This window comes from Vulpes vulpes, chromosome 8 (assembly GCF_048418805.1).
Source record: "Vulpes vulpes isolate BD-2025 chromosome 8, VulVul3, whole genome shotgun sequence".
Lineage (NCBI taxonomy): Eukaryota > Metazoa > Chordata > Mammalia > Carnivora > Canidae > Vulpes > Vulpes vulpes.
Window position 1 is genome coordinate 59,619,833 of NC_132787.1, and position 25,291 is coordinate 59,645,123.

General features: G+C 37.6%; 1 protein-coding gene across 2 annotated transcripts in view; it reads left to right on the plus strand.

Annotated features, from left to right (window-relative positions):
• The window catches only part of TRIM33 (tripartite motif containing 33), a 119,578-nt gene that overhangs the window by 29,290 nt on the left and 64,997 nt on the right, over positions 1 to 25,291 (plus strand). For both annotated transcript variants that reach the window (XM_025994727.2, XM_072766824.1), the window contains exons 2-4: positions 23,763 to 23,881; positions 24,280 to 24,424; positions 24,586 to 24,718. In XM_025994727.2, coding sequence (XP_025850512.2) covers positions 23,763 to 23,881; positions 24,280 to 24,424; positions 24,586 to 24,718 — 397 coding nt within the window. The remainder of the gene's footprint in view (positions 1 to 23,762; positions 23,882 to 24,279; positions 24,425 to 24,585; positions 24,719 to 25,291) is intronic.

Sequence of the window (25,291 nt, forward strand, 5' to 3'; positions counted from 1 at the left end):
AGGTGCTAAACCCCTGAGCCACCCAGGGATCCCAAGATTGGCCTTTGCTATCTTGTTTTCATTTTCCTTGGCTATATACCCAGCAGTGGAATTGGTGGGTTATGTGGTAGTTCCGTTGTTATTTTTTTTAAAGAGTTTACTGTTTTTTATTAATGTCTGTACCTGATATGGGGCTCAAACTCATAACCCCAAGATCAAGAGTCGCATGCTCCACTGACTGAGCCAGCCAGGTGCCCCTAGTAGGTTTTTTTCTTCTTCGTTTTATTTTAATTTTTTGAGAAACCTCCATACTCTTTTCCATAGTGGAGTCACCAATTTACATTCACACCAGCAGTGCATAAGGGTTCTCTTTTTTTCATGTTCTCAGTGACATTTGTTTTCTCTTTTTTAAAAAATTTAAATTCTACTAACATGCATTATTGTTTTCAAAGGTAAAGGTCAATGATTCATCAGTCTTACATAATACCCAATGCTCATTATATCATGTGCCTTAATGTCCATCACCCAGTTACCTCATCTTCACGCTTTCATCCCCTCCTCAAACCCTTAGTTTGTTTCCTGTGATTAAAAGTCTCATGATGTGTCTCCCTCTCTGATTTTGTCTTGTTTTATTTTATCCTCTCTTCCTCTATGATCCTCCATTTTGTTTCTTAAATTCCACATACGAGTGAGATCACATGATAATTGTCTTTTTCTGATTGACTTATTTTGCTTAGCATAATATTCTCTAGTTCCATCCATGTCATTGCAGATGGCAAGGTTTCATTTCTTGTTGGGTAAGTAGTATTCCATTGTATGTAAGTGTGCGTGTATGTGTGAATATATATGTATATAATCTATATCACATCTTTATCCATCTATTGATGGACACCTGGGCTCTTTCCATAGTTTGGCCTTTGTGGACATTGCTGCTATAAACATTGGGGTACAGGTGCCCATTCAGATCACTACAATTTGTACTTTTGGGGTAAGTATCCAGTAGTACAATTGCTGGGTTGTAGAGTAGCTCTATTTTCAACTTTGAGGAACCTTCCTACCAGAGTTTTCCAGAGTGGCTGCACCAGCACATTCCCACCAATAGTGTACAAGTTCCTCTTTCTCCACATCCTTGCCAACATCTGTTGTTTCCTGACTTGTTAATTTTAGCCATTCTGACTTGTGTGAGATGGCATCTCTTCCCTTTTTGATAATAGCCATTCTAACATTTTCAAGGTGCTATCTCATCGCAGTTGTAATTTGCATTTCCTTGATGATTGAGCACCTTTTCATATACCTGTTGGGCATATGTATGTTTTCCTTGGGATAATGCCTATTCAGTACCTCTGCTCATTTTTTAACTGGATTGTTTGTATTTTTGCTATTGAGTTTTGTGAGCTTTTTTAATCTTTTGGATATTAACCCTTTATTTGACGGATGATTTGTACATATTTTGTTCCATTTTATAGGTTGCCTTTTTTTTTTTTAAGATTTTATTTATTTTTTCATGAGAGACACAGATAGAGAGGCAGAGATGCAGGCAGAGGGAGAAGCAGACTCCACACAGGGAGCCCGACACAGGACTTGATCCCAGGAGCTCAGGCACTAAACAGCTGAACCACTCAGGGATCCCCGAGGTTGCCTGTTTGTTTTGTTGGTGGTGTCTTGTGCTGTGCAGAACTTTTTTAGTTTGATGTAGTCCGAGTTTATTTTTGATTTTGTTGCCTTTGCTGTTGTCTCAAATCCAAAAAATCATTTCCAAGACCAGTGTCAAGGAGCTTATCTCCATGTTTCTTTCAAGAAGTTTTATGGTATCATGTCTTAAATTTGAGTCTTTGATTCATTTCAGTTGATTTTGTATGATTAAGATCTGAGTTTCATTCTGTTGCATGCAGCTGTCCAATTTTTACATTTATTGAAGTAGAGATATTGAAGATTTCTTTAGGTGTTAACATTTTACAATTTATAGGTGTGAACTTACGAACTCAGGAGTTATCAGATTCATGCTTTCAAGTCCTGTTCAGTACAAGAAAATGTTAAATGATATTTGCTCTCAGGAAAATGATATTGGAGTCTGGGAGACTTAAACAGTTAAAGAAGAAGGGATGATCAGTATAATATATATTTGCAAATGAAAAAATGTCCTAGGTCAAGATTAATTAGGGTTTTTTTTTTTTTTTTAAAGATGTTCTTGACTAGTTCAACTTTTGTAATTGTTTTGAAAAAGTAGAACATGGGCATGGTTAGAATTTCAAGCAAAATAAATGGTTATGTAAAGGCAACTCATTTAAACCCTCAAATTTCTAAAATATAAAGTGCTCCCTATATAATTTTTATCAGAAAAAGTAAAACAAATATTAACTAGAAAGCTAGTAAGTACATGAATTTTTTTCAGGCCATTAATTTATTTTTTTTTTCAGACCATTTAGGATAAAAGATTATCCGTATGCAGACTCATATATGTTGTTTAACAAAACTGCCTTTTTAACATGTTTTATTAAATGACCCAAATGCATTTCAAATTCACCAGGTCTAAACTTGAACTCATCTCCGTAGATTCCAGATCTCCTCTTATAAGTGCTACCTGCTTGAGTAATTACTCGTTCCTTAACCAGAAATTTGGGAATGATCCTTGTCTCCTCTTTTAATACATCTGTACTCCCCATTCCATAATTTTCTGGTGATATTTTATCTCTCAAATCTTTGTCTTTGTAACAGGCAATATTGGCCTCTTTAAATGGGTTGCAAAGTGTTCTTTCCCCCTCTGTTTTCTAAAGAGGTTTTATGTGGTTTGTATTATTTCTTCCTTTTCTTTCTTTTCTTTTCTTTCTTTTCTTTTCTTTTCTTTTCTTTTCTTTTCTTTTCTTTTCTTTTCTTTCTTTCTTTTTTTTTTTAGTGATAGTAACAGAGAGAGAGAGAGAGGCAGAGACATAGGCAGAGGGAGAAGCAGGCTCCACGCACCAGGAGCCCGATGTGGGATTCGATCCTGGGTCTCCAGGATCGCGCCCTGGGCCAAAGGCAGGCGCCAAACCGCTGCGCCACCCAGGGATCCCGTTTTATTTCTTCCTTGAGAGAATTCACAACTGAAACCTGCTGGGCCTGGACATTTATTTTGCAAAAGATTTTATAGTCCTTGATCTAATTTCTTTACTTGATATTAGTTTATTGTTTCTGTTTCTTCTTGAGTCAGTTTTGGTAATTTTTATTTGTTTAAGAATTTCATTAAGTTGTCCATCTTGTTGACATAAGCATATTCCTGTTTTTCCCTTATTTTTGATTTCTGTAGAATCTGTTAAGTCCTCTGTTTTGCTCTTGCACTCTTGATTTTGGCAGTCTTTGTTCTTTTTTTCACTTATAAACCAATCACTCTCACTCTCTCTCTTTCTCTTGTATATTATTCTTCCCTCATCAACCATCCCTTCCTTAACTTCACCCTTTCCTCCATCCACTTAATTGTTGATCAGTTTTGTTGGTCTTTCTAAAGAACCATTTTGTGTTTCATCCTCCCTCCTTTCATTGATATCTACTCTGATCTTTATCTCATTATATTTAATTTTAGTTTTTTTCTTTTTAGTTTATTAAAGGGCATATTAGGATTATTTGTTTTAGATGTGTATTTTTTTCTTTCTAGTATGTCTTCAAATCTCTTAAATTTCTCTCCTAGTCCGTGCTATTAAATGTGGTAGCTAATATCTCTATATGGCTGTTAATATTAAAGAAAATTGAAATTTTGAGTTTCTCAGTCACTGTAGTCACCTTTCAGGTGTTTACTACTCTCATTTACCTAGTGGCTACCACACTGGACAGTGCAGATATGGAACATTTTATCATGACAGAATGTTTTGTTGGATTCCAAGTACTATGTTAGCTACATTCTATGATTTTATACATATTAGTTTTAATTTTTAATTCAGTTCAGTATTTTTTTTTTTTTTAAAGATAACTTGTTAAAGTTTATTTGATCTTTACACCCATTGTGGGGCTCAAACTCATGACCATGAAATCAAGAATTACGTGACTGATTGGGCCAGCCAGGTGTACCCCAATTCAGTATTTTCTAATTGTTTTTGTGATTTCTCTTTTTATCCATGGGTTACTTAGAAATTTGTTTTTTAAATTTCCAAATATTTGGGGCTTTCCATATTTCTTTCTGTTGTTGTTTTCTAATTAAATTGTGGTAGGAGAACATACTATCTATGATTTGAAGCCTTTTCCAATTATTGAGATTTGTCTTATGAATTAATTAGTACAAGAGTTGGTAAACTATTTCTTTACCAACAATAATTTATGTTTTACGCTTTGTAGGCCATGTCAGGTCTCTCTTGTGGCTCCCACCATCCTTCCCCATATAGTTTGAAGTATGTATTTGGTCTTTGTTCTTGGTTCCTGACACAGAGCATTTAAGACTGAATGATAGGGCTGATGGCATCTTTTGTTTCTTGTAACAAACCACTTTCAATCACACCTGAGGTTATTCTAAGAGGATGACTCTTAGTGGGCCTCTAGATGGCTTCAGGATAGAGGCTGGTAAGAGAAACCAGCTATGTGATTAGAGGAGGGGCTGAAAGATCCTGGACCTCTGAGGAGTGATGAGGGGCTAAAGATTGAATTAACCACCAATGGCCAGTGTGTGCCTATGCAATGGGACCTCTGTAAAAACCTCTAAACAGTGGTATTTGGAGTGCTTTGGGTGGTTAAGGCATGCATGTGTGAAAAAGTGTGGTTCCTGGAAAAGATATGGAAGCTCTGTGCTTCTTCATGCCTTGTACTGTGCATCTCTTCCATTTGAGTATTCCTGAGTTCTATCCTTTTTAACAAATTTTATTTATTTATTTATTTGAGAGTGATATATAGAGAGAATGAGTAGAGGGCAAGGAGAGTGAGAAGCAGGCTAAGCAGGGAGCCTAATGCTGGACTAAATCCCAGGACCCTGAGATCATGATCTGAGCTGAAGGCAGCCATCCATCCAACTGAGCCACCTGGGCACCCCCTGAGTTCTGTCCTTTATAATATAAAGTTGTTAATAGTAAGTAAAGAACTTTCCAGTGACGCCTGGGTGGCTCAGCGGTTGGGCGTCTGCTTTCTGGTTGGGTTGTGATCCTGAAGTTCGGGATCGAGTCCTGCATCAGGCTCCCTGCATGGAGCCTACTTCTCCCTCTGCCCCTGTCTCTCCCTCTCTCTCTTTTTTTCTCTGTGTGTGTCTCTCATGAATAAATAAATAAAATCTTAAAAAAAAAAAAAAAAAAAAGAACTTCCCTGAGTTCTGGAAGTCATTCTCATGAATAATTGAACCCGAAACAGGGTTGTGGAAACCTCCTGAATATATCACCAGTTGGTAATAAGTACTAGTGATAACCTAGGACTTGTGATTGGCATCTGGGGGCAGTCTTGTGATGCTGAGCCTTTAACTTTTAGAGTCTAATGCTAATTCTAGGTAGTTAGTGTCAGAATTGAATTGTAGGCCATCTAGTTGGTGTCACAGTTGGAGAAGTAGTATTGGAAATGATACCAGGAATTTGGTGTCAGGAGGAAATAAAAACCTCTCACAACTTTTAAATAATAGAAAAAAAAAAAGCAAACCAGTTCTTGAGGGCCACATAGAAATAGACTGGACTTTATCTATCATATGGGTCTTAATATGCCCATCTCTGGACTAATAAATGGTCTGTCCTTGAGAATGTTCTATTTGTGGTGTGTGTACTATACTGTCAATAGTATGTGTATTGTACTGTCTCTTATGGAGTGCTCTATATTTATCAGTTATATCAAGTTGGTTAGTATGTTCAGGGATCTGTATTCTTACTAATAATTAATTCCTGGGATGAATATTGAAATCTACAACTGAAATGGTTGAATTGTTGATTCTTCATTCATCTGTTACCTATTGCTTCATTTATTTGTTAGGTGCATATACATTCATAATTGTTACATATTCGTGATGTATTGATACTTAGCATATAAAAATTTTTATCTTTGTATCTCGTAAAATTACTCATTTGAATTTTTTCCCCTGATGTTGACTTAGCCATTCTATTTTTCTTATGGTTATTTTCCTGGTCTTTTCCCTTCCTTTTACTTTATTTATTTTAAAAATAATTAATTAATTTGAGAGGGAGGAGGAAGAGAGCATGTGTGCCTGCACAAACAGGTGGAGGGGCAGAGGGACAGAGAGAGAGAGAGAGAGAGAGAGAGAGAGAGATCCCAAAGCTCCATGCTCAGTGCAGAGCCCAGTGCAGAGCTAGCTCTCATGAGGCTGAGTTCATGACCTGAGCTGAAATCAAGAGTTGGATGCTTAACTGACTGAACCACCCACGTGCTCAATCCCCTTCTTTTACTTTAAACCTGTTATGTGTTTGAATCTATAAATGCTTGTTTTAGATAGCATATAGTTGGGTTTTGTGTTTTATCTAGTCTGATAATCTCTGGAGTGCTTAGTCCACTTCTATTTAATATAAGTAAAAGATTAGATATAAGTTGGCTATTTTGCCGTTTGTTTTCTATCTGTATCATGTCAGTTTGTTATTTTATTATACATTTTGTGTCCATTGATTTTTTTTTTAAAGATTTTATTTATTTATTCATGATAGTCACAAAGAGAGAGAGAGAGAGAGAGGCAGAGACACAGGCAGAGGGAGAAGCAGGCTCCATGCAGGGAGCCCGACGTGGGATTCAATCCCCTGTCTCCAGGATCACGCCCCGGGCCAAAGGCAGGCGCTAAACTGCTGTACCACCCAGGGATCCCCCATTGATATTTTTAATGCACTTTAAAATTTTCTCTGATTTTGTTTTCACTTTTTGTTTTAGTTATAGCTTTGGCAATTACATGTCTATTTTAAGCCTCTTCAGAATAATACTATATTAATTTTGTTAAAATTCAGAAACTTTGCTTCACTGTAGATCCATTCCTCTTCTTTGTACTGTTACTGTTATACTATTCCATGTAAATATTTAAAAAGTCATCAATGCATTGTTATGATTATTGTTTTAAACAGTCTTGTTTCCATTAAAGAAGTTAAGTGGGAAAAAATATTTTGTGTCTTCCTCCATGTTTACTATTTCTAGTGCTTTTCATTTCCTTCCTGTGGATCTGTCATTTCAATTCTTTTCAGCCTGATGTACTTCCTTTATTATTTTTTGTGGTACAACCATGCAAATGACATTCTCTTAAATTTTATCTACCCAAGGATATTTTTATTTTGCTTTCATTTTGAAGAATATTTTTGCTTACTATTAAATTCTTGGTTTACAGTCTTTCTGTACTTTAAATGTTATTTCATTGCTTTCTGGCCTCATTGTTTCTGATGAAAAGTGCTGTTAATGGTATTGTTCTCTCCTATGTAATGAATTGTTTTTCTCTTGCTACTTTTGAGTATTTTAATTGAAAATCTTTGTCAGCAGTTTGAGTTTGAGATAATCTAGGTTTGATTGGCTTTCTTTTTATCATAATTGGAGTTCTTCCAGCCTTTTGAATCTGCAGATTAATGTATTTCATCAAGTTTGGAACATTTTCAGCTATTATTTCTACATGTTTTTCCTACTTTATGTTTTTGGATTCGCATTACATTTATGTTGGGATTTTCGGCATTGTCTTGCTAGTCTCTGAGGATCTGTTTCATTTTCTTTAGTCATTTTTCCTTTTTTTGGATTGAATATGTTTATTTTTATTTTTTTAAAGATTTTATGTATTTATTCATGAGAGACAGAAAGAGAGAGAGAGAGAGAGGGGCAGAGACACAGACAGAGGGAGAAACATGCTCCCTGGGAGGAGCCTGATGTGGGACTCAATCTCAGATCCCAGGATAATGCTCTGAGCCTAAGGCAGATGCTCAACCGCTGAGCCACCCAGGTGTCCCTGAATACGTTTATTTATCTACAGGTTCACCCAAGTCTGCTATTGAGCTCAGCTATATAATGAAATTTTTATTTTTGATATTGTACTTCATCTTTGTGGGTTGTTACAGTTTCTAGTACTCTATTGAGACTTTCTGTTGAGGCACTGCCCTTCTATTTTACTTTATTCTTCGAAAGGTTCCTTTTATTCTTGGGAATATTTATAATAGCTGTTTCAAAATCTTTGTCTACTACCTCCAGTGTCTGGGCTCAAGTGATCAGATTGATTTTTTTCTTCTTCCCTTAGGTCACAGGTCACACTTTTGCTATTTCTTTGAATGTTTTCTCAATTTTATATCTTAGATAATATGTATCTATATTGTAGCCACTTTAAATTCTGCTTTATCTTTCTGTGGTTTGTTGGTATTTTTTTTAAGAATTATTTATTTATTTGAGAGAGAGAGCGCGCACCAGAGAGAGAAGCAGGCTCCCCGCTGAACTTGGAGCCCAACATTAAGCTCAATCTCAGGACCCAAGGATCATGACCTGAGCTGAAGGCAGACACTTAACTGACCCTGCCACCCAGGCACCCCTATTTGTTGGTATTTTTTAATACTTGCCTAGACTTAAAATGTGGAATCTATCTTTTGTATAGTGAGTGTATAGCTGCTAACGTCCTTTTTCAGTGTTTTTGTTTTTGTTTAGCCTGGTTTTGTAGGGCTTGCTCCTATATTTGCATATTTTGGTGGTCACTGTGCTTTCAGCATTAGTTGTGATTGAATGCCTTGAGCCTATGAGTCGTACACCCAGTAATGATTGATCTCAGTGATTTGGGAAAACTTTCAAATTTGTGGCCAGTTTTTAGTCTCACAAGACCTTTAGTTTTTGCTGGGATTTCTTGGGTCTCCCATTTAGTTAGCCAATTACGTGTGGAGAGTTTTAGTCCTTCTGTGACTCTCTCATTTTAAGTATAGAGTTGACCCTAGAACAACGTGGGGAAGGGGGCACTGACTCTGGCGTACTTGTAAATCCTCATATAACTTTTGACTCTCCCCGAACGTTACTACTAATAGCCTGCTGGTGATAGGAAACCTTACTGATAACATAAATAGTTGATTAACACATTTTATACATTATATGTATCATATACTGTATTCCTACAATAAAGCAAGCTAGAGAGAACATTATTTTATTTTTTAAGTTTTTAAGGTTTTATTTTTTTGTAAGATTTTATTTATTAGAGAGTACATGCATGTGCATGTAAGTGGGGAGCAGGGCCAGAGGGTGAAACAGAGTTCCCCACTGAGCATGGAGCCCAACACAGGGTTGATCCCAAGACCCTGAGATCGTGACCTGAGCAGAAGTCAGCTGCTTAATGAACTAAGCTATCCAGGTACCCCAAGAAAATATTAAGAAAATCATAAGGAAGAGAAAATGCATTTACAGTAATGTAAAAATCCCACCTGTAAGTGGACCTGCACTGTTCAAATCTGTGTTCAAGAGTCAGCTGTGTTAATTTTATATTTGGGTTGGTGCTTGCTCTATGACCTTAACCTTGGTATATATAGCAAACTGTTATTTCCTGAGATTCTTATTTTTAGCAGCAAGCTTCTGTTTTTCACGTTTGCCCTCCTCCCCTAATTGATTCTGCCTCATACTGCACCAAAGCTACTGGTTTTATGGTCAATCCTGCTCAAGTAAATCTACTGATCTTGCAGGTCAGACTGTTGGGGTGGGAGTGAGGATCATAGGATCATTCTCATTTAAGAAGGGCAGCATCTCTCACTGTTTTATCTGAAATTCTCCTAGTTTTTGTAGAATCAGCACTTCTTGTTTTGTCTCTTAGTGGTTCTCAGTGTTCCAAAATAGATGGGTTTTTGAGTGTGTCTGTAAATTTTATTGTCTTTTTTTTTTTTTTTTTTTTAAGTAGGCTCTGTACCCACTGTGGAGCCCAGTATAGGACTTGACCTCACAACCCTGAGATCAAGACCTGAGCTAGTACCAAGAAGTGGGATGCTTAATCACCTGAACCACCCGGGCACCCCATCACAGTCCACATTAGATTATTACTAACTTGGTTTCAGTAAAATAATAGACTCTTTCTCCGATGTAGTTCTCCTTTGTGGTGGTGTTCTCTATGTTACATCTGTGTTATAAACCCAGTAATATGTTTATTGTTATTGTTGGTACACTCTTAGAGTTTTCAAAGAAGTTGAGAATAAAGGAAAAAAATACAGTGCTTTATATGAATCTGTATATATTTACTATTTCTGGTACACTTTAATTTTTGTGGTTTTGGGTTATGGTTTGATGTCATGCCCTTGCTTCTGGATGACTTCCATTTCCTTTCTCTTCCTTTGTGCTGCTGTTTGTAGAGTTTTCTTTTAAGTCAGTTAAAAAGAAAAAGTAGGTTTATATTGTTAAACACTTATGTAATTAACCTTACCTGTGGTCTTTATTTCTTTGTCTACGTTTGAGTTACTGTCTGATGTCACTTCCTTTCAGACTAAGGAACCTTCTTTAGTATTTCTTGTAAGGCAGGTGGACTTGCAATGAATTTCCTCAATCCATGTTTATATGTGGTTATTTCCACTTTCACAGGTTAATTTTGATGACTGTAGAATTCTTGGTTGGGGGATACCTGGGTGGCTCAGCGGTAAAAGCGTCTGCCTTTGGTTCAGGGCATGATCCTAGAGTCCCGGGATCAAGTCCCACATCAGGCTCCCTGCATGGAACCTGCTTCTCCCTCTGCCTGTGTCTCTGCCTCTCTCTCTGTGTCTCTCATGAATAAATAAATAAAATCTTAAAAAAAAAAAAAAGAATTCTTGGTTGGTAATTTTTTCTTTCACTCATTTGAATAATGTCATTCCACTGCTTCCTGGTCTCTAGTGGTTCTGCTAAGTCTACTATTACTCTTATTGTTTCCCTGTATATCATGAGTCACTTTTCTTGTCTTTGATTTTCAGTAGTGTAACTGTAATAGTTACCCATTTGCTGGTATGTATTTATTTATCCTTTTCTCTTTCAGCGCTCTTTTGTTTTAGGTATGTTTCTTAATTTGATCTTCCAAACTATCAATTTGCCTCTTAGGAGTTTCCATTCTGTTTTCAGGTCTTCTGATTATTAAAATTTTGAAATCTTACTTAATTCTAGCAGAGCCCTTTTCCTTTTGTTATCTGTATTCTAATTGCATTTCTGTGAAAGTTCTCAGTACATTTTTCTGAACTCAAGTTCTCTCGTTTCTTTCATTAGTTCTGCCTCAGCAGCCATCTGGTTCTGATTGTTCACTTCAGTCTCCCTCAAGTTACTGAACCTCCTCAAATGGGTTATACTTGTTCTTTGCGTATTCATGAGTATGACTTCATTTACAGGGTCAAGCTTGAGGGTGGTGGTGTGGCTGTTGGTCAGTGGTGAACCAGTAGACCATGGAAGACATCATAAACTTTGTTTCAGGGATGCTTGAGTGGCTCAGTGGTTGAGCATCTGCCTTTGCCTCAGGGCGTGATCCTGGAGACCCAGGATCAAGTCCCATATCAGGCTCCTTGCATGGAGCTTGCTTCTCCTGTCTCTGCCTCTCTCTGTGTCTCTCATGGATATGTAAATAAAATCTTAAAAAAACAAAAAACAAAAAGAAACTATGTTTCAGCTGTCCTGTACTGAATGCATTTTCAAATTATGTTATCCTGGAAGTATCAGATCTTACTCTTTCCCTGCTCAGCTTGTACAGTTAGTGTAGGAGCTTCCCTTTCATGATCCAGGGACTGTTTGAGCCTCCCTTTGCAGAAGTCAGATTGTCTCCTAAAGGGGCCAGTGAATAAACAGACCCAAATAGCCCATCAAATCATGGGTCTTCATGGTCATATCTTCATGCTTCTCTGGGTCTTTTTGGCTGCCTACCCCTTGCCCCCATAAAAAGAGAGAAAGGAAATTAGAGTTGCATGCAAGTTTACTCACGCAAGCATATGTATGCATACACAGATTGAAGCCCTTTGTCGTGTGAAATATAGGTACAAAGAAGACTCAGAATTTCTGTAGATTTGGATTGGAGTACTTGAATTTAAGAACTGTGTTAAATTTTCTGTTATATGGCATCGTTTCCACCTGGGTTAGCGAAATCCAGTCATTTAAGCTGGATGTTCTATACTTTCTCTGTAATGAACCTGGTAGTAAACACTTTAGACTTTGTGTCCAAATACTATCTCTGTAGCTTTTACCTTCTTCTTTTCTTCTTTTTTAAAAGTATAAAAATCATTCTTAAAAAAAAAAAAAAAATCATTCTTAATAAATTATTGGCTGGGGAACCTGGACGGCTCAGTTGGGTGGGCATCTGCCTTTGGCTCAGATCATGATCCTGGAGTCCTGGGACCCCCTCCCCCCATCAGGCTCCCTGGTTTGTGGGGAACCTGCTTCTCCAACTCTCCTCCCCCTGTTTGTGCATGCATATGCTGTCTCTACCTCTCTCTCTCTCTTTCTCTCTGTCAAATAAATAAAATCTTAAAAATCGTTGGCTGAACTGTTTGATACTGCATTTTTTTTTATTAGCTGGCAGGCTATAACTTGTCCATATCACCAATATAAAAAAAGTTATTTTGAGGTGCCTGGGTAGTTCAGTAAGTGAAGCATGTGACTGTTGATCTCACTCCAGGTCTTGATCTAGTTCAAGCCCTATGTTGGGCTCCATGCTAGATGTGGAGCCTACTTAAAAACAAAAAGCCACATTATTTTTATACAAGTTTTCTTTCCTTTTTTTTTTTTAAAAAGAAGATTTTATTTATTCATGAGAGACACAGAGAGAGAGGCAGAGATAAGCTGAAGGAGAACAAGCTCCCTGCAGGCAAGTGTGATGTAGGACTCGATCCCAGGACCCCAGGATCACGACCTGAGCCAAAGGTAGAGACATAACCACTGAACCACCCAGGCATCCCTTGCACAAGTTTCTGTTAATATTAAAAAAAAAAAAAAAAAAAAAAACTGAAAAAAAGAAAAAAGACACTTTGGTATTTTATTTCAGATAATGCTGAGTAGGGATCCCTGGGTGGCTCAGTGGTTCAGCGCCTGCCTTCGGCCCAGGGCCTGATCCTGGAGAGCCAGGATCGAGTCCCATGTTGGGCTTCCTGCATGGAGCCTGCTTCTTCCTCTGCCTGTGTCTCTGCCTCTGTGTGTCTCTCATGAATAAATAAATAAAATCTTGAAAAAAAAAAACATAATGCTGAATATTGTAATTAGATTGATATATATGTTAATGAACTTATTTTCTAATTATACAAAGTTTTTTTTTGTTTTTTTTAAATTTTTATTTATTTACGATAGTCACACAGAGAGAGAAGGAGAGGCAGAGACACAGGCAGAGGGAGAAGCAGGCTCCATGCACCGGGAGCCCGATGTGGGATTCGATCCCGGGTCTCCAGGATCACGCCCTGGGCCAAAGGCAGGCGCTAAACCGCTGCGCCACCCAGGGATCCCTATACAAAGTTTTTGAATTGAAAATTTTTTTTTAAGAGCATGCAGGTCGGGAAGGGACAAAGAGGGAAAGAGAGAATCTTTTTTTTTTTTTTTTTAAAGATTTTATTTATTCATGATAGTCACACAGAGAGAGGCAGAGACACAGGCAGAGGGAGAAGCAGGCTCCATGCAGGGAGCCCGAAGTGGGATTTGATCCCGGGTCTCCAGGATCACGCCCCGGGCCAAAGGGAGGCGCCAAACCGCTGCGCCACCCAGGGATCCCGGAAAGAGAGAATCTTAAGCAGGCTTCATGCTAGGCATGGAACCCCATGCAGGGCTCTGTCTTATGACCTGAGCTGAAATCAAGAGTCAGACTGACTGAGCCACCCAGGTGCCCTTCTAGTTATTATTTTTTGCCTGCCTTTCAGTAAATATGTAATACTTCCTAGGTTCATATTACTGGATGTACACAGGGAACGAATAGAGCTGGACAGGAGATGGGTTCAAGATGGAGGGAGGAGTTAGTCTTAGGAATGGTTATATCTTTCAAACTTGGGATTCTTGATACCTGATAATATACTTTCTAGCCTGTTTTTCCTGTTCTCTGGATTATTCAGTCTTTCTAGCACTTAAGCTCACAAGACTCTCACTCTGATCACTTGATCTGGCCTCCCACTTGGGTAATTAAAGGCCATGCCATGGGTGCAAGTCCTCTTGTATTTCCTTCTCACCTGAAAATGTATCTATATTTTGTATTCACAGTTATTTTCTAAGGGAAAAGAGATAGAAGTTGATGATTAAAGATTTGGACTAACCATTCCAGGATATGGGAAAAAAGCTAGGGGTTGAATAAAAAGAGCATTAGGTTGGGGTGCCTGGCTGGCTCAGTTTGTAGAGCACGCGACTCTTGAATTTGGGGTTTTGAGTTCAAGCCCCATGCTGGATTTAGTGCTTACATCAAAAAAAAAAAAAAAGTGTCAATTCATGCTAGTAGTTAACTGGCATTCAGGGATAGAATCTAATTTTATTTATTTTTAAAAGATTTATTTATTTTTAGGGAGCCCACACATGTGCACTAGAGAGCAAAACAAAGTGAAAGGGTCCAGGAAGGGAATTTCAAGCAGACTCCCTGCTAAGTGAGGAGCCTGACCTGGTGCTCATATCCCATGACCTATGAGATCATGGCTTGAACTGAAACCAACAGTCAGGTGCTCAACACACTGAGCTACTCAGGCACCCCTAGGAATAGAATATAATTTTAAAAGTAAATTGGTACAGTGATGACAAGTTAATCATGAAGAGTTAATAGAAAAAGTATTTGTTTGTTTTGTAATTGACTTCTGTCTGATTCTCATTTATTTCAGTTATGCATATGTGTGTTTGTACTGGCCTTTTTCCTTCAAGATTTTATTTTTGGGGTGTTTGGATGGTTCAGTCAGTAGAGCACATGACTCTTTTTTTTCTTTTTAATATTTATTCATGAGAGAGAGAGAGAGAGAGAGAGAGAGAGGGGCAGAGACACAGGCAGAGGGAGAAGACATAGAACTCGATCGCGGGTCTCCAGGATCAGGCCCTGGGCTGAAGGCGGCGCTAAACCGCTGAGCCACCCAGGCTGCCCAGCACATGACTCTTGATCTCAGGGTTGTGAGTTCAAGCCCCATGTTGAGCATGGAACCTACTTAAATATATTTTAGTTTTAAATCATCTCTGTATCCAATGTAGGGCTTGAACTCACAACCCTGAGATCAAGTGTTACATGCTTTGTGGACTGAGTCAGCCAGGTGGTCCTTACTGGCTTTTAATGTAAAATGTACTTCTTGGGATTTACAATTGTAAATGTTGAAATCTGTGTCTTGAATCTGTGAACTCCTTTTCTTCTGCTTGACCATAAATATCAGTATATTGAAAGATACCATACTGTCTTTGATCACCCCTTGCTAATCATAACTGTGCTTCAGATTTTAACTAGTTATATGCTGATGGTTCTTTCTAGACGCTTCAGCTGCAAAACTTTGCTAGTTAAACACAGTCTATCCGAAACATATTCATTACATTTTGGCTAAAATTACTTTTCCCTCACTTTTTTCCCTTTCCCTTATTTTGAGTAATTGTGTAATTATCCATGCCAGAAACTTGTAAATCATCTAGAATTTCTAATTTTTTGCTTTGCTGTAACTGCTACTTCTCCATCACCCTGCAGTTATTCATTAAACAGTTGATTCTGTCTCTGATTTATCCTCTGTTATTTCTATTATGACTGCCTTAGTTTAGTGTCTTACTTCATTACTAATGGATCAGCCTTTTAATTAGCCTCTTTAGTATAGGTTTTAAAAGCATGGATTATTGATTCCGATATTGTGGTTTTAGATCTTAAAATCCCCCCTCCCCATTTAGTGTCCAGTGACCTTGAGAACATTACCTGATTTCTCTGAAGCTCAATTTCCTCACCTTTGAAGTGAAGATACTAATTGAAACTACTTCGCAGAGAGGTTATGTATGAGCACTAAGTAAACTGATACATAAAAATTTCAAAGTAAATACTAACTGGTCTTACAGTAAAACCTTATAGTAATGCAAGTTTAGATATAATTTGGTGGGCAGCCCAGGTGGCTCAGCGGTTTAGTGCTGCCTTCAGCCCAGGGCCTGATCTGGGGACCTGGGATTGAGTCCCATGTCAGGCTCCTTGCATGGAGCCTGCTTCTCCCTCTGCCTGTGTCTCTGCCTCTCTCTCTCTCTCTTTCTGTGTCTCTCATGAATAAATAAATAAATAAAATCTTTAAAAAAAATAGATATAATTTGGTCATGATTGTCTCCTCTCCTCATGAGGCACAACCTTCATTCTCAAACAGGCAGGTTAAAATTCTTACTGGTGAAGGCCAGAAGTAGGAAGAGCAAAGTTGGACAGAGAAACAAGACAGGGGATATGTGGTTGCAGAGAGTCCCTGTGTCCCCACTAGTCTTATCAGCCAATTTTTGTGAATCAAATTGAAAAAAATGGTGGCAGCCAGTAGAGTAGATATTCCTAGAATTTCTTCTGGTATTTTATAATAATTGTTTTCAAACTGTGGTCTTTAGAACACACTTAAGCATGATACTAAACTGCAGTCTTAACTTCGGACACTTGTGATTGGCTGGCTAAGAAAGTTTGTACAGTTATTTCTCTTTCCAACAACTTGACTGTACTTTATGCAGTTGAACTTTGATGCCTCACTTATATTTTATAATGGCAAGATTTAACCTTAATTAATTATTTAAAGTAGACTCCATACCCAGCTCACGACCCTGAGATCAAGACCTGAGCTGAGATCAAGAGTCAGATGCTTAACTGACTGAGCTAGTCAGGCACCCCTTACCTTTTTAATTGACACTTAGTCTCTCAATTTTCCCTTCATACTGTATTTAGAATGATTTTTTAAAGGTATAGCTTAATTATAAGAGACCATATTATTATAGTTTGATATTTTAATTTCATGTTATTTATCTTCCTAAATTAATATTTATCTGTATATATTTTTAACTCATGCATATTTAGATATAGACATGTTTTATTAATAACTTTGCAGATTATTTTTTGTGTCTCAACATTTTCCTACTTTTTAAAAATTTTTTTATTAAAATAAACTCTGTGCCCAATATGGGGCTCAAACTCATGACCCTGAGATCAGGAGTTGCATGCTCTACTGATGAGCCAGCCAGGCACCCCTAAATATTTTCCATGTTCTTAAAGTCAATAGTAAGTTAAATTGTGTAAAATTACCGTATTTTCAGAGCATACATAGTCTAAAACTGGCAGTTTTATATGGTCAAATTTACAGCTTTATTCTTGTAACAATGAGCAGTATTGTTATGTCTGGAAATTTAACTTGCTTTTGATTAGTGACATTATCAGGATTTAAATTGCTAAATTGACTTACTTTCTCTAGAAGCTTTCAAGATACCCCTGTTACTTTTTTCATTGCTTTTTACTAATGAGATCTGCTATCAATCTAATTGTCTTGTAATTAATAACTAACAGAGTTTTTCCTCCCTCTTTACTATGTTTGAAACTAGAGTTTCTCATTCAGCTCTTTAGCTTTCTTATTTTCTTTTGTAGTTCCTTCTTTATCTCTTTGCTGAATTCTGTGTGATTTCTTCATATCTGTCTTCTAATTCATTTTCTATTCAGTTATCTCTTGCTTACTATTTAACTTGTGTTTTGAGTTTATTCAGTAAACTGAATTTCTCTATAATTTGTATTTGTGATTCTTTTTTAGCTCTGTTTTCATAGATTCTGTTTGTTCCTTTATCTCTCAACACTTTACACATTGTTGAGTTCTTTTTCAAATTGTTTTATTTTCTGTGGTTTAGGTTTTATTTCTTGCCTTAATAGTGTTTGTTGATTCACTCTTACTGGGTTCCCTCATGCATTGTAATTTTATTTTGTGAGCCTGTCCTAAGTTGATGTCCCACTTGTGCCCTGGATTGAGAGGTATTCTAATGAGATAGTTTTGTGTTTGTAAGGTTCCAGAGAAGCTTCTTTTTTTTGTTGTTGAATGAATATGTGAATTCATCTTCATAGGAATCCCAGAAAGAGAAGTATATATGAGGACATTTTTTTTTAGAGTTCTGAGTTGGTTAATGAAGGGGTTTTATTTATTTATTTTTATTTATTTATAAAAGATTTTATTTTGTTTATTCATGAGAGACAGAGAAAGAGAGAGAGATAGAGATAGACAGAGACACAGGCAGAGTGAGAAGCAGGCTCCAGTATCAGGCCCTGGGCTGAAGGCGGCCCTAAACCGAGCCACCCGGGCTGTCCCTGAAGGGGTTTTAAAATAAGAATTTGAACTTGGGGGGGGGGGCACCTGGATGGCTCAGTTAAGCATCTGACTTCTGATTTTGGCTCAGGTCATGATCTCATGGTGGTGAGATTGCCCTGGGCTGGGCTCCATCCATGCTCAGTGAGGAGCCTGCTTGAGATCTCTCCCTTGGGCCCTCCCTGGAGCCCACATTTTCTCTCATTCTAAAATAATAAATCTTTTTTTTTTAAGATTTTATTTATTCTTTTTAATTTTTTTAAATTTATTTATGATAGTCACACACAAGAGAGAGAGAGAGGCAGAGACACAGGCAGAGGAAGAAGCAGGCTCCATGCCCCGGGAGCCCGACGTGGGATTCGATCCCGGGTCTCCAGGATTGTGCCCTGGGCCAAAGGCAGGAGCCAAACCCCTGCGCCACCCGGGTATCCAGATTTTATTTATTCTGAGAGACAGAGAGAGGGGCAGAGATATAGAGGGAGAAGCAGGCTCCATGCAGGGAGCCTGATATAGGACTCGATCCCGGGACTCCAGGATCACGCCCTGAGCTGAAGGCAGATGCTCAACCGCTGAGCCACCCAGGCATCCCTAATATAATAAATCTTAAAAGAAATAAAAAGATTTTAGGATAGAGAGCAAAAGAGAAATGTTGACTTAAGCCTTGAGGAGGATGACCAGAGTATGTTGGACTGAATTCCTCGAGCTCCTTCTTATTTGTGGTAGATTTACTCCCAATTTTCCATTCAGTTTCTGAAGTCTCAGGAAAACTGGGGCTAGGGCGTGAGGGTACAGGGCTGGAAGTTGTATCATGAACTTCCCCATAGTCATCCAGCACTAGACAGATTTCCAGCTTATTATAAAATGTTATAACACAGAAACAGCCAAGAGGAAGAGATCCACAGGGCAGGGTATGTGGGAAGGGATGTGAAGCTTCCATGCTCTAAGTGTGCCTCTCCCGTAATCTCCATGAGTTCAACAACTTGGAAGCTCCCAGGTAAGCTTCTTACTAGTTTCTTGACTTGGCCTTTGTGGGTACTGTTCAGATAGCACAAAATTTGCTTGTATATCTATGTGTAAAGCTTATTTGGTGTCCTGACTTCTTGTGGATGACTCTAGGGTTGGTAAAAATTTTAGGTTGTAGGGCACTTAAAGCCTGCCCCATGGTCTTATGGAAGGGGTTCAAGTTCACCTTTTAACCTTTGTCGTATTTCCTGTTCCCAGTAGGAATACTTATAACCCCTGTTGACCCACTTGCATCAGCTGATACTGGATCACTTGAACTTTGAGTTCCCTTTTGTTTCTGGCATGTTTTGCCTTTTTTAGGTTGGGGACTTAGTTATATATTTTTCAAAGTACCTATGAGTTCCCTTTTGTTTCTGGCATGTTTTGCCTTTTTTAGGTTGGGGACTTAGTTATATATTTTTCAAAGTACCTATTAATTTGTTGTATTTTAGTTATTTCTGTGTTTGGCCATTTCAGATGGTCTTTTCCATATCTGTTTAGCCATCATTCTTGAATGGAAGTTCATACCAGTCAACTTATTGAAGCTAAATTTCTCTTAACACTGTGGAGATAAACTGATTTGTAGACTTGTGTATTTTCTAAAAAGTGTCTTCCTTCCCCTATGTCCCCTACATCCCCCATAATTACACACTATAGTAAATTGTCATTTAAAAAGAAACTAATAGGCCTGAATGGGTCTCTCAGAACTTGAACTTTGAAGTAATGAAATCCGTTCTAGGGATGTTATGCATAAAGTTAATCAGCAGCTTTGGTTTTGGAGTTTGGGTTTTAGTTTTATATAATGATCAGAACTCATCATGACAACCAGCACTCAATGAGTCAGGAGCACACTCATCTATACTAATTACAAGGATAATACTTACTTTATAAACTCAAATGGAAAATGGCTCTCATTTTCAAAGCAAACATATATATAATTTTTAAATTTATTGAATATAGAAGCAGGGCAGCCCCGGTGGCACAGCAGTTTGGCGCCGCCTGCAGCCTGGGGTGTGATCCTGGAAACCCAGGATCGAGCATGGAGCCTGCTTCTCTCCCTCTGCCTGTGTCCCTGCCTCTCTCTCTCTGTGACTATGAATAAGTAAATAAAATTAAAAAAAAAAAAAAAAGAAGAAGCAGATAGCAGAATGATCCCTGAAGAAGCTTCAGCTCTTTTGGTTTTGGTGGTAAGACACCTTAGCTGCTGGGTAATCTGTTAGGTGTAAGTAGTCAGCCTAGGAATGGGGTTTGCTGATATCTGTGGACTTTAATTTATTCTTCTCTCTCATTGGAACTTCTTTCATGCCTCAAATTTCTGAAATCCAGCCTTGTCTGAAAATTTTTATGGCAAATAAGAGTATTTCTGATGTATTTTTTCACTCCTGGTGTACTTTTGGTTGGGTTTCTTTTGCAATGTTCGTTTCATTTCGCTTCTACATTTCTTAAAATTGCATATATACTGAATTGAGTGCTTTGCTCTTTCCTTTGCCTTCATCTTTGTAGATATTTTATCTTCCAAATTCCTTAATATTACTTTAATGGGGATTTGAGATGAGATATAGGTGAATTTTTGTTATAACTGTGATGCCTACTTGCTAGATTGAAGTACTTTTAAGAATCTGAGAATCAGTTTATTGGGTTTAAAAAGACAAAGATTTTTTTAAAATTTTATATATTTATTCATGAGAGAGAGAGAGGCAGAGACACAGGCAGAGGGAGAAGCAGGCTCCATGCAGCGAGTGCAATGTGGGACTTGATCTCGGGACTCCAGGATCACGCCCTGGGCCAAAGGCAGGTGCCAGACCTTGAGCCATCCAGGCGTCCCCAGAAAGACAAAGATGTACATGAAATGATTCACTTACAGGGGTAGGGTATGATGGATACTCTAAAAGATTTTATGTATTTATTTGAGAGAGATAGAGCATGAGAGAGAACAAGCATAGCAGAGGGAGAGGGACAAGCTGACTCCCTGCACAGCAGGGAGCCTGACTCAGGTCTCTGTCCCAGGACCCTGAGCGAAGGCAGAGGCTTAACCAACTGAGCCACCCAGGAGCCCCATGGATACTTTTATAATATTGTTTCTTGCTTAGAACAGAATGTCTCTCCATCTTTTGTATCCTTCAACAGAAATATTCCTTTGTTTAGATGCTGCCAATTTCTTAACTTTTTCAGTATCTTATATATGCTTATGTATGTGTGGGCATTTTTCTATCTTTTATAGCCCTTTTTTTTTATTTGTGAACTTTGTACTTACTGTTGTTTTTGCATACTGTTTCTTCTTTTCCTAGCCAAGTTTGGAGTCACCCTCAGGCTCAGTGATATATTGGAAGGATTGATTATTCTCATGGTTGCATTTTGTTTCAAGGAGAGAAAAGATGCATGGTATGAAGTCCAGGAGAAAATAAGCACAAGCTTCAAGATGTCTCCTTTCAGTGTAGTTGCACAAGGAGATGCTTGGTTTTAGAGTAACTATGTCTGACAATATGCAGGAGTATTGCCAATCAGGAAAGCTTACCTGAGCCTCCGTGTCTAGGGTTTTGATTGGTGAATGGTCACATAGGGGTGCCTCCTCCATAGAACTCACACTACCTACTGAGTGCCCATCCACCTTTAGAGGTCAAACTTAATACAGCATGGCCCAAGGCCTCAGGCATACAACAGTCTTATCAGGCAGAATATTCTGAGAGTTAGAGGTCATGTCACAGGAGCTATTTGAGGGCCAGTGTTGGAGATAGGCCTTCCTTAGGAATGTACAGGATTTGAAGAACCAAGGTCAGCAAAATAAACTTGCCTGCACACTAGTAAACGAATGTTAATTTTTCAAGACCGTGTTTAAGTGTGACCTCTTCAGTGAAAGCTTAATTTATTGTGAGACGTTAGTTGCTCCCGTAGTTTTGCTCCTACAATTACTTACACTTACTTCCTTGTTTTATTGTACTCTGTTTCTTTTATTTTTATTTTTTTGTACTCTGTGTTTCTTTGGAAGGTTTCTAACTCCGTGCCAACTCAAATGAAGAAATATTTATATCCCTTTTCCTCCTTTCTCTTTCCAATACTGTTTCTTCTTTTGACTTGAAAAGTTACTTTTAGAGACGCCTGGGGGCTCAGTGGTTGAGCATCTGCCTCTGGCTCAGAGCGTGATCCTGGGGTCCTGGGATCGAATCCTGCATTGGGCTCCCTGTGGGGAGCCTGCTTCTCCCTCTGCCTGTGTCTCTGCATCTCTCTCTCTCTGTCTTTCATGAATAAAGTAAAATCTGAAAAAAAAATTATGTATTTCCGTTGAGCAGGATCTTTATATGCACTTTATATTATAAAAACTACATTTTGTTTTCAGATATATAACTTTTAGTTTATTTTAACAGTATATATGTCTACTGAGAGATTGATGTTCCTACTTATCTATCATCTATTTGAGAGAGTGAGCGCGTGTGCCTCTGAGCAGAGGTCAGGTGGTGGTGGGGCAGAGGGAAAGGAAGGGAGAATCTCAAGCACCACCCCCAGCTTGGAGCCAGATCATGACCTGAGTGGAAACCAAGAGTCATATGCTCAGTGGATTGAGCCACCCAGGTGCCCCCTGAAATTTCTACTTTTAGAGTAACACTGTGTCTAAGTTTCTATTTTCCATTGGAACTACTTCTTCAGGTCCTGTAATTTGTATACTTAACAATTCTTGGGGATTCTGTTTATATTCTAATCTCGTATACATATGATGCTTTCTATAGTTGTACATGGTATAAACTATATATATTACATTCTAATCTTGAACCCTTTCTTGAAAGTAAGGATTGTGTCATTTTTACTATATCCGTGTTTTATGGCTGACAGTAGTTTGTTGTGTTGAGTGCATTGCTGTTTTTGTTTTTAACTTTAACTTCCATACGTTTATTTCTTTTGATAGATGCTAGAACACTAGGAGGTTTAGGCACATGTGATCTTTCATCCCACATGAAAGTGAGTTCAAGTAGTTCTGAACCAATTCAGAATTTTTAAGATGCTAGATTTTGTATTTCTGTTGCTGCTGTAACAAAATTGCCATTGACTGGGTGGCTTAAAATAACACACATCCACTATTGCCAGTTCTACTGGGCTATAGCCACAATGTCTGCTGGAGTAAAAGTGTAGTCTCATCTGATTCCTTCTAGAGGCTCTGAAAAGGAGAAAACCCATTTCCTTATCTTTTTAGTTTACAGTGGCCACTTGTATTTCTTGTCTTACTGTTTCATCCCCAAAGTATATGACTCCGATCTCTGCTTCCATTGTTAGCCATCTTTCCCTTTTCTATAGTCTAATCTTCCTCAGCCTCCCTCTTGAAAGATGACATGTGGGGTCCCCCCAAATAAACCAGGACAGCATGTTCCCATCTCAACAGCCTTAATTTAATCATACCCAAGAGGTTGCCTTTGCTGTATAAAGTGACTCTGACAGGTTCCAGAGATTAAGATCTGGATATCTTTGGAAGCCATTATCTGACTAACACATTGTAATAAAGCACTTTTAGAATTTTTTTTTTTGTATAAATGCTTGTTTTCTCTTTCTAAATAGGGTATCATTTCCCCCCCAATGGAATAACTCAGTGGATTTATTTTACTCAACTCTTAATGTTCATTTCTTTGGTCTTGTCTGTGACATATGAATGAATGCTTTTCATAGGGGCATCATGCACAGTTTCCTTATTTTTTCTTGAGGAATATTTAATGTTGTTGTTTTGTGTTGTAGTTGGTGTAATACGGTGCCCAGTATGCCGCCAAGAATGCAGACAGATAGACCTTGTGGATAATTATTTTGTGAAAGATACATCTGAAGCTCCTAGCAGTTCTGATGAGAAATCAGAACAGGTATGCTTCTTATTAGTTTTTCTTTATATTCTTATCTTGATATTGAAATGTAAATAATCTATTTGGATAGTTACATAATTTAGAATAGTTCAGATATAATTCTATTTTTCCAGTTGAAAATAGGATCTTAATTCTTTTTTATACTCTTGTAACTGATTAGATGAAAAGTTATTACTTAAAAATTCAAATCTTATATATGGTTTTTGTGTTACAAAACTTAGATTTTTACTTACTTGAATTTTTGATATGGAAGGAAAAGGATTTTATTGAAGATAAGTGGATAACAAAATTTTATTCTAGTCATTTAGTATATTTGAGAGCAGGTCAGAAAGTTTTTATTTTGTGGATTTATATATTTTGTAAATTTGATGTAGATTAGTATTTGTTTCCTCTTTTAGGTATGTACTAGTTGTGAAGACAATGCAAGTGCAGTTGGCTTTTGTGTAGAATGTGGAGAGTGGCTATGTAAGACATGTATTGAAGCACATCAAAGAGTAAAATTCACTAAAGATCACTTGATCAGGAAGAAAGAAGATGTCTCAGGTAAGATAGAAGCAGTTTTAATGATTAATATACTATTAATCTCCTTTACCTCACAGCATTTCTATTTATTCTTTATATGCTTTGGACATCAATATTAATAAGAATTTAGAAAGTTAGATAAAAATTTTTAGTTTAAAACTATATGTTTTATTTTACTGCAGAATCTGTTGGAGCATCTGGTCAGCGCCCTGTTTTCTGCCCTGTACACAAACAAGAACAATTGAAACTTTTCTGTGAAACATGTGATAGATTGACATGTAGAGACTGTCAGCTATTGGAACACAAAGAACATAGGTACAGAAGTCATAATCGCTTAACACGAAATATTATTGTTTTATAAAATTATTAAATTAATTCATAATTTTGTTTGCTAGCATTTTCTCATTTTCATATATTTTATTTCTTAAAGCAAGATGTTTTTCATGAACTATTCAATGGTTTCCACATTCAAATCTAATTGTCTTATGAAAATTTGTTAAAAATGTATCATTACATTTGGTTTTGCCAGAAAGGAATTGTATTAATTTATTTGTTGTGCTTCTGGTTCAAATAAGCTTTTTTCAAGTATTCTGTGGTATTTAGGCTCTGGGCTGTAACCTAAAAAGGTAATATTCCTGTGAGTATGGCTGATACACATTTTAACATCAAAGCATAACTATACTGGTTTCATGTTAGATATAAATCTCTTGTTTTTCTGCAAACTGTGTAAATAAGCAAGCAGAATTACTAATTTTGTAAGACCTAGCTTTCTATTCTAACCCTGTTATACACTCAGAATTCAGTAGTTTTCGCTTATTAACTAGTCTGTTACATTAGAACTATTCTGGAAACATACTGAAATTTCTAGTCAGGAGTATAATAGTCTTC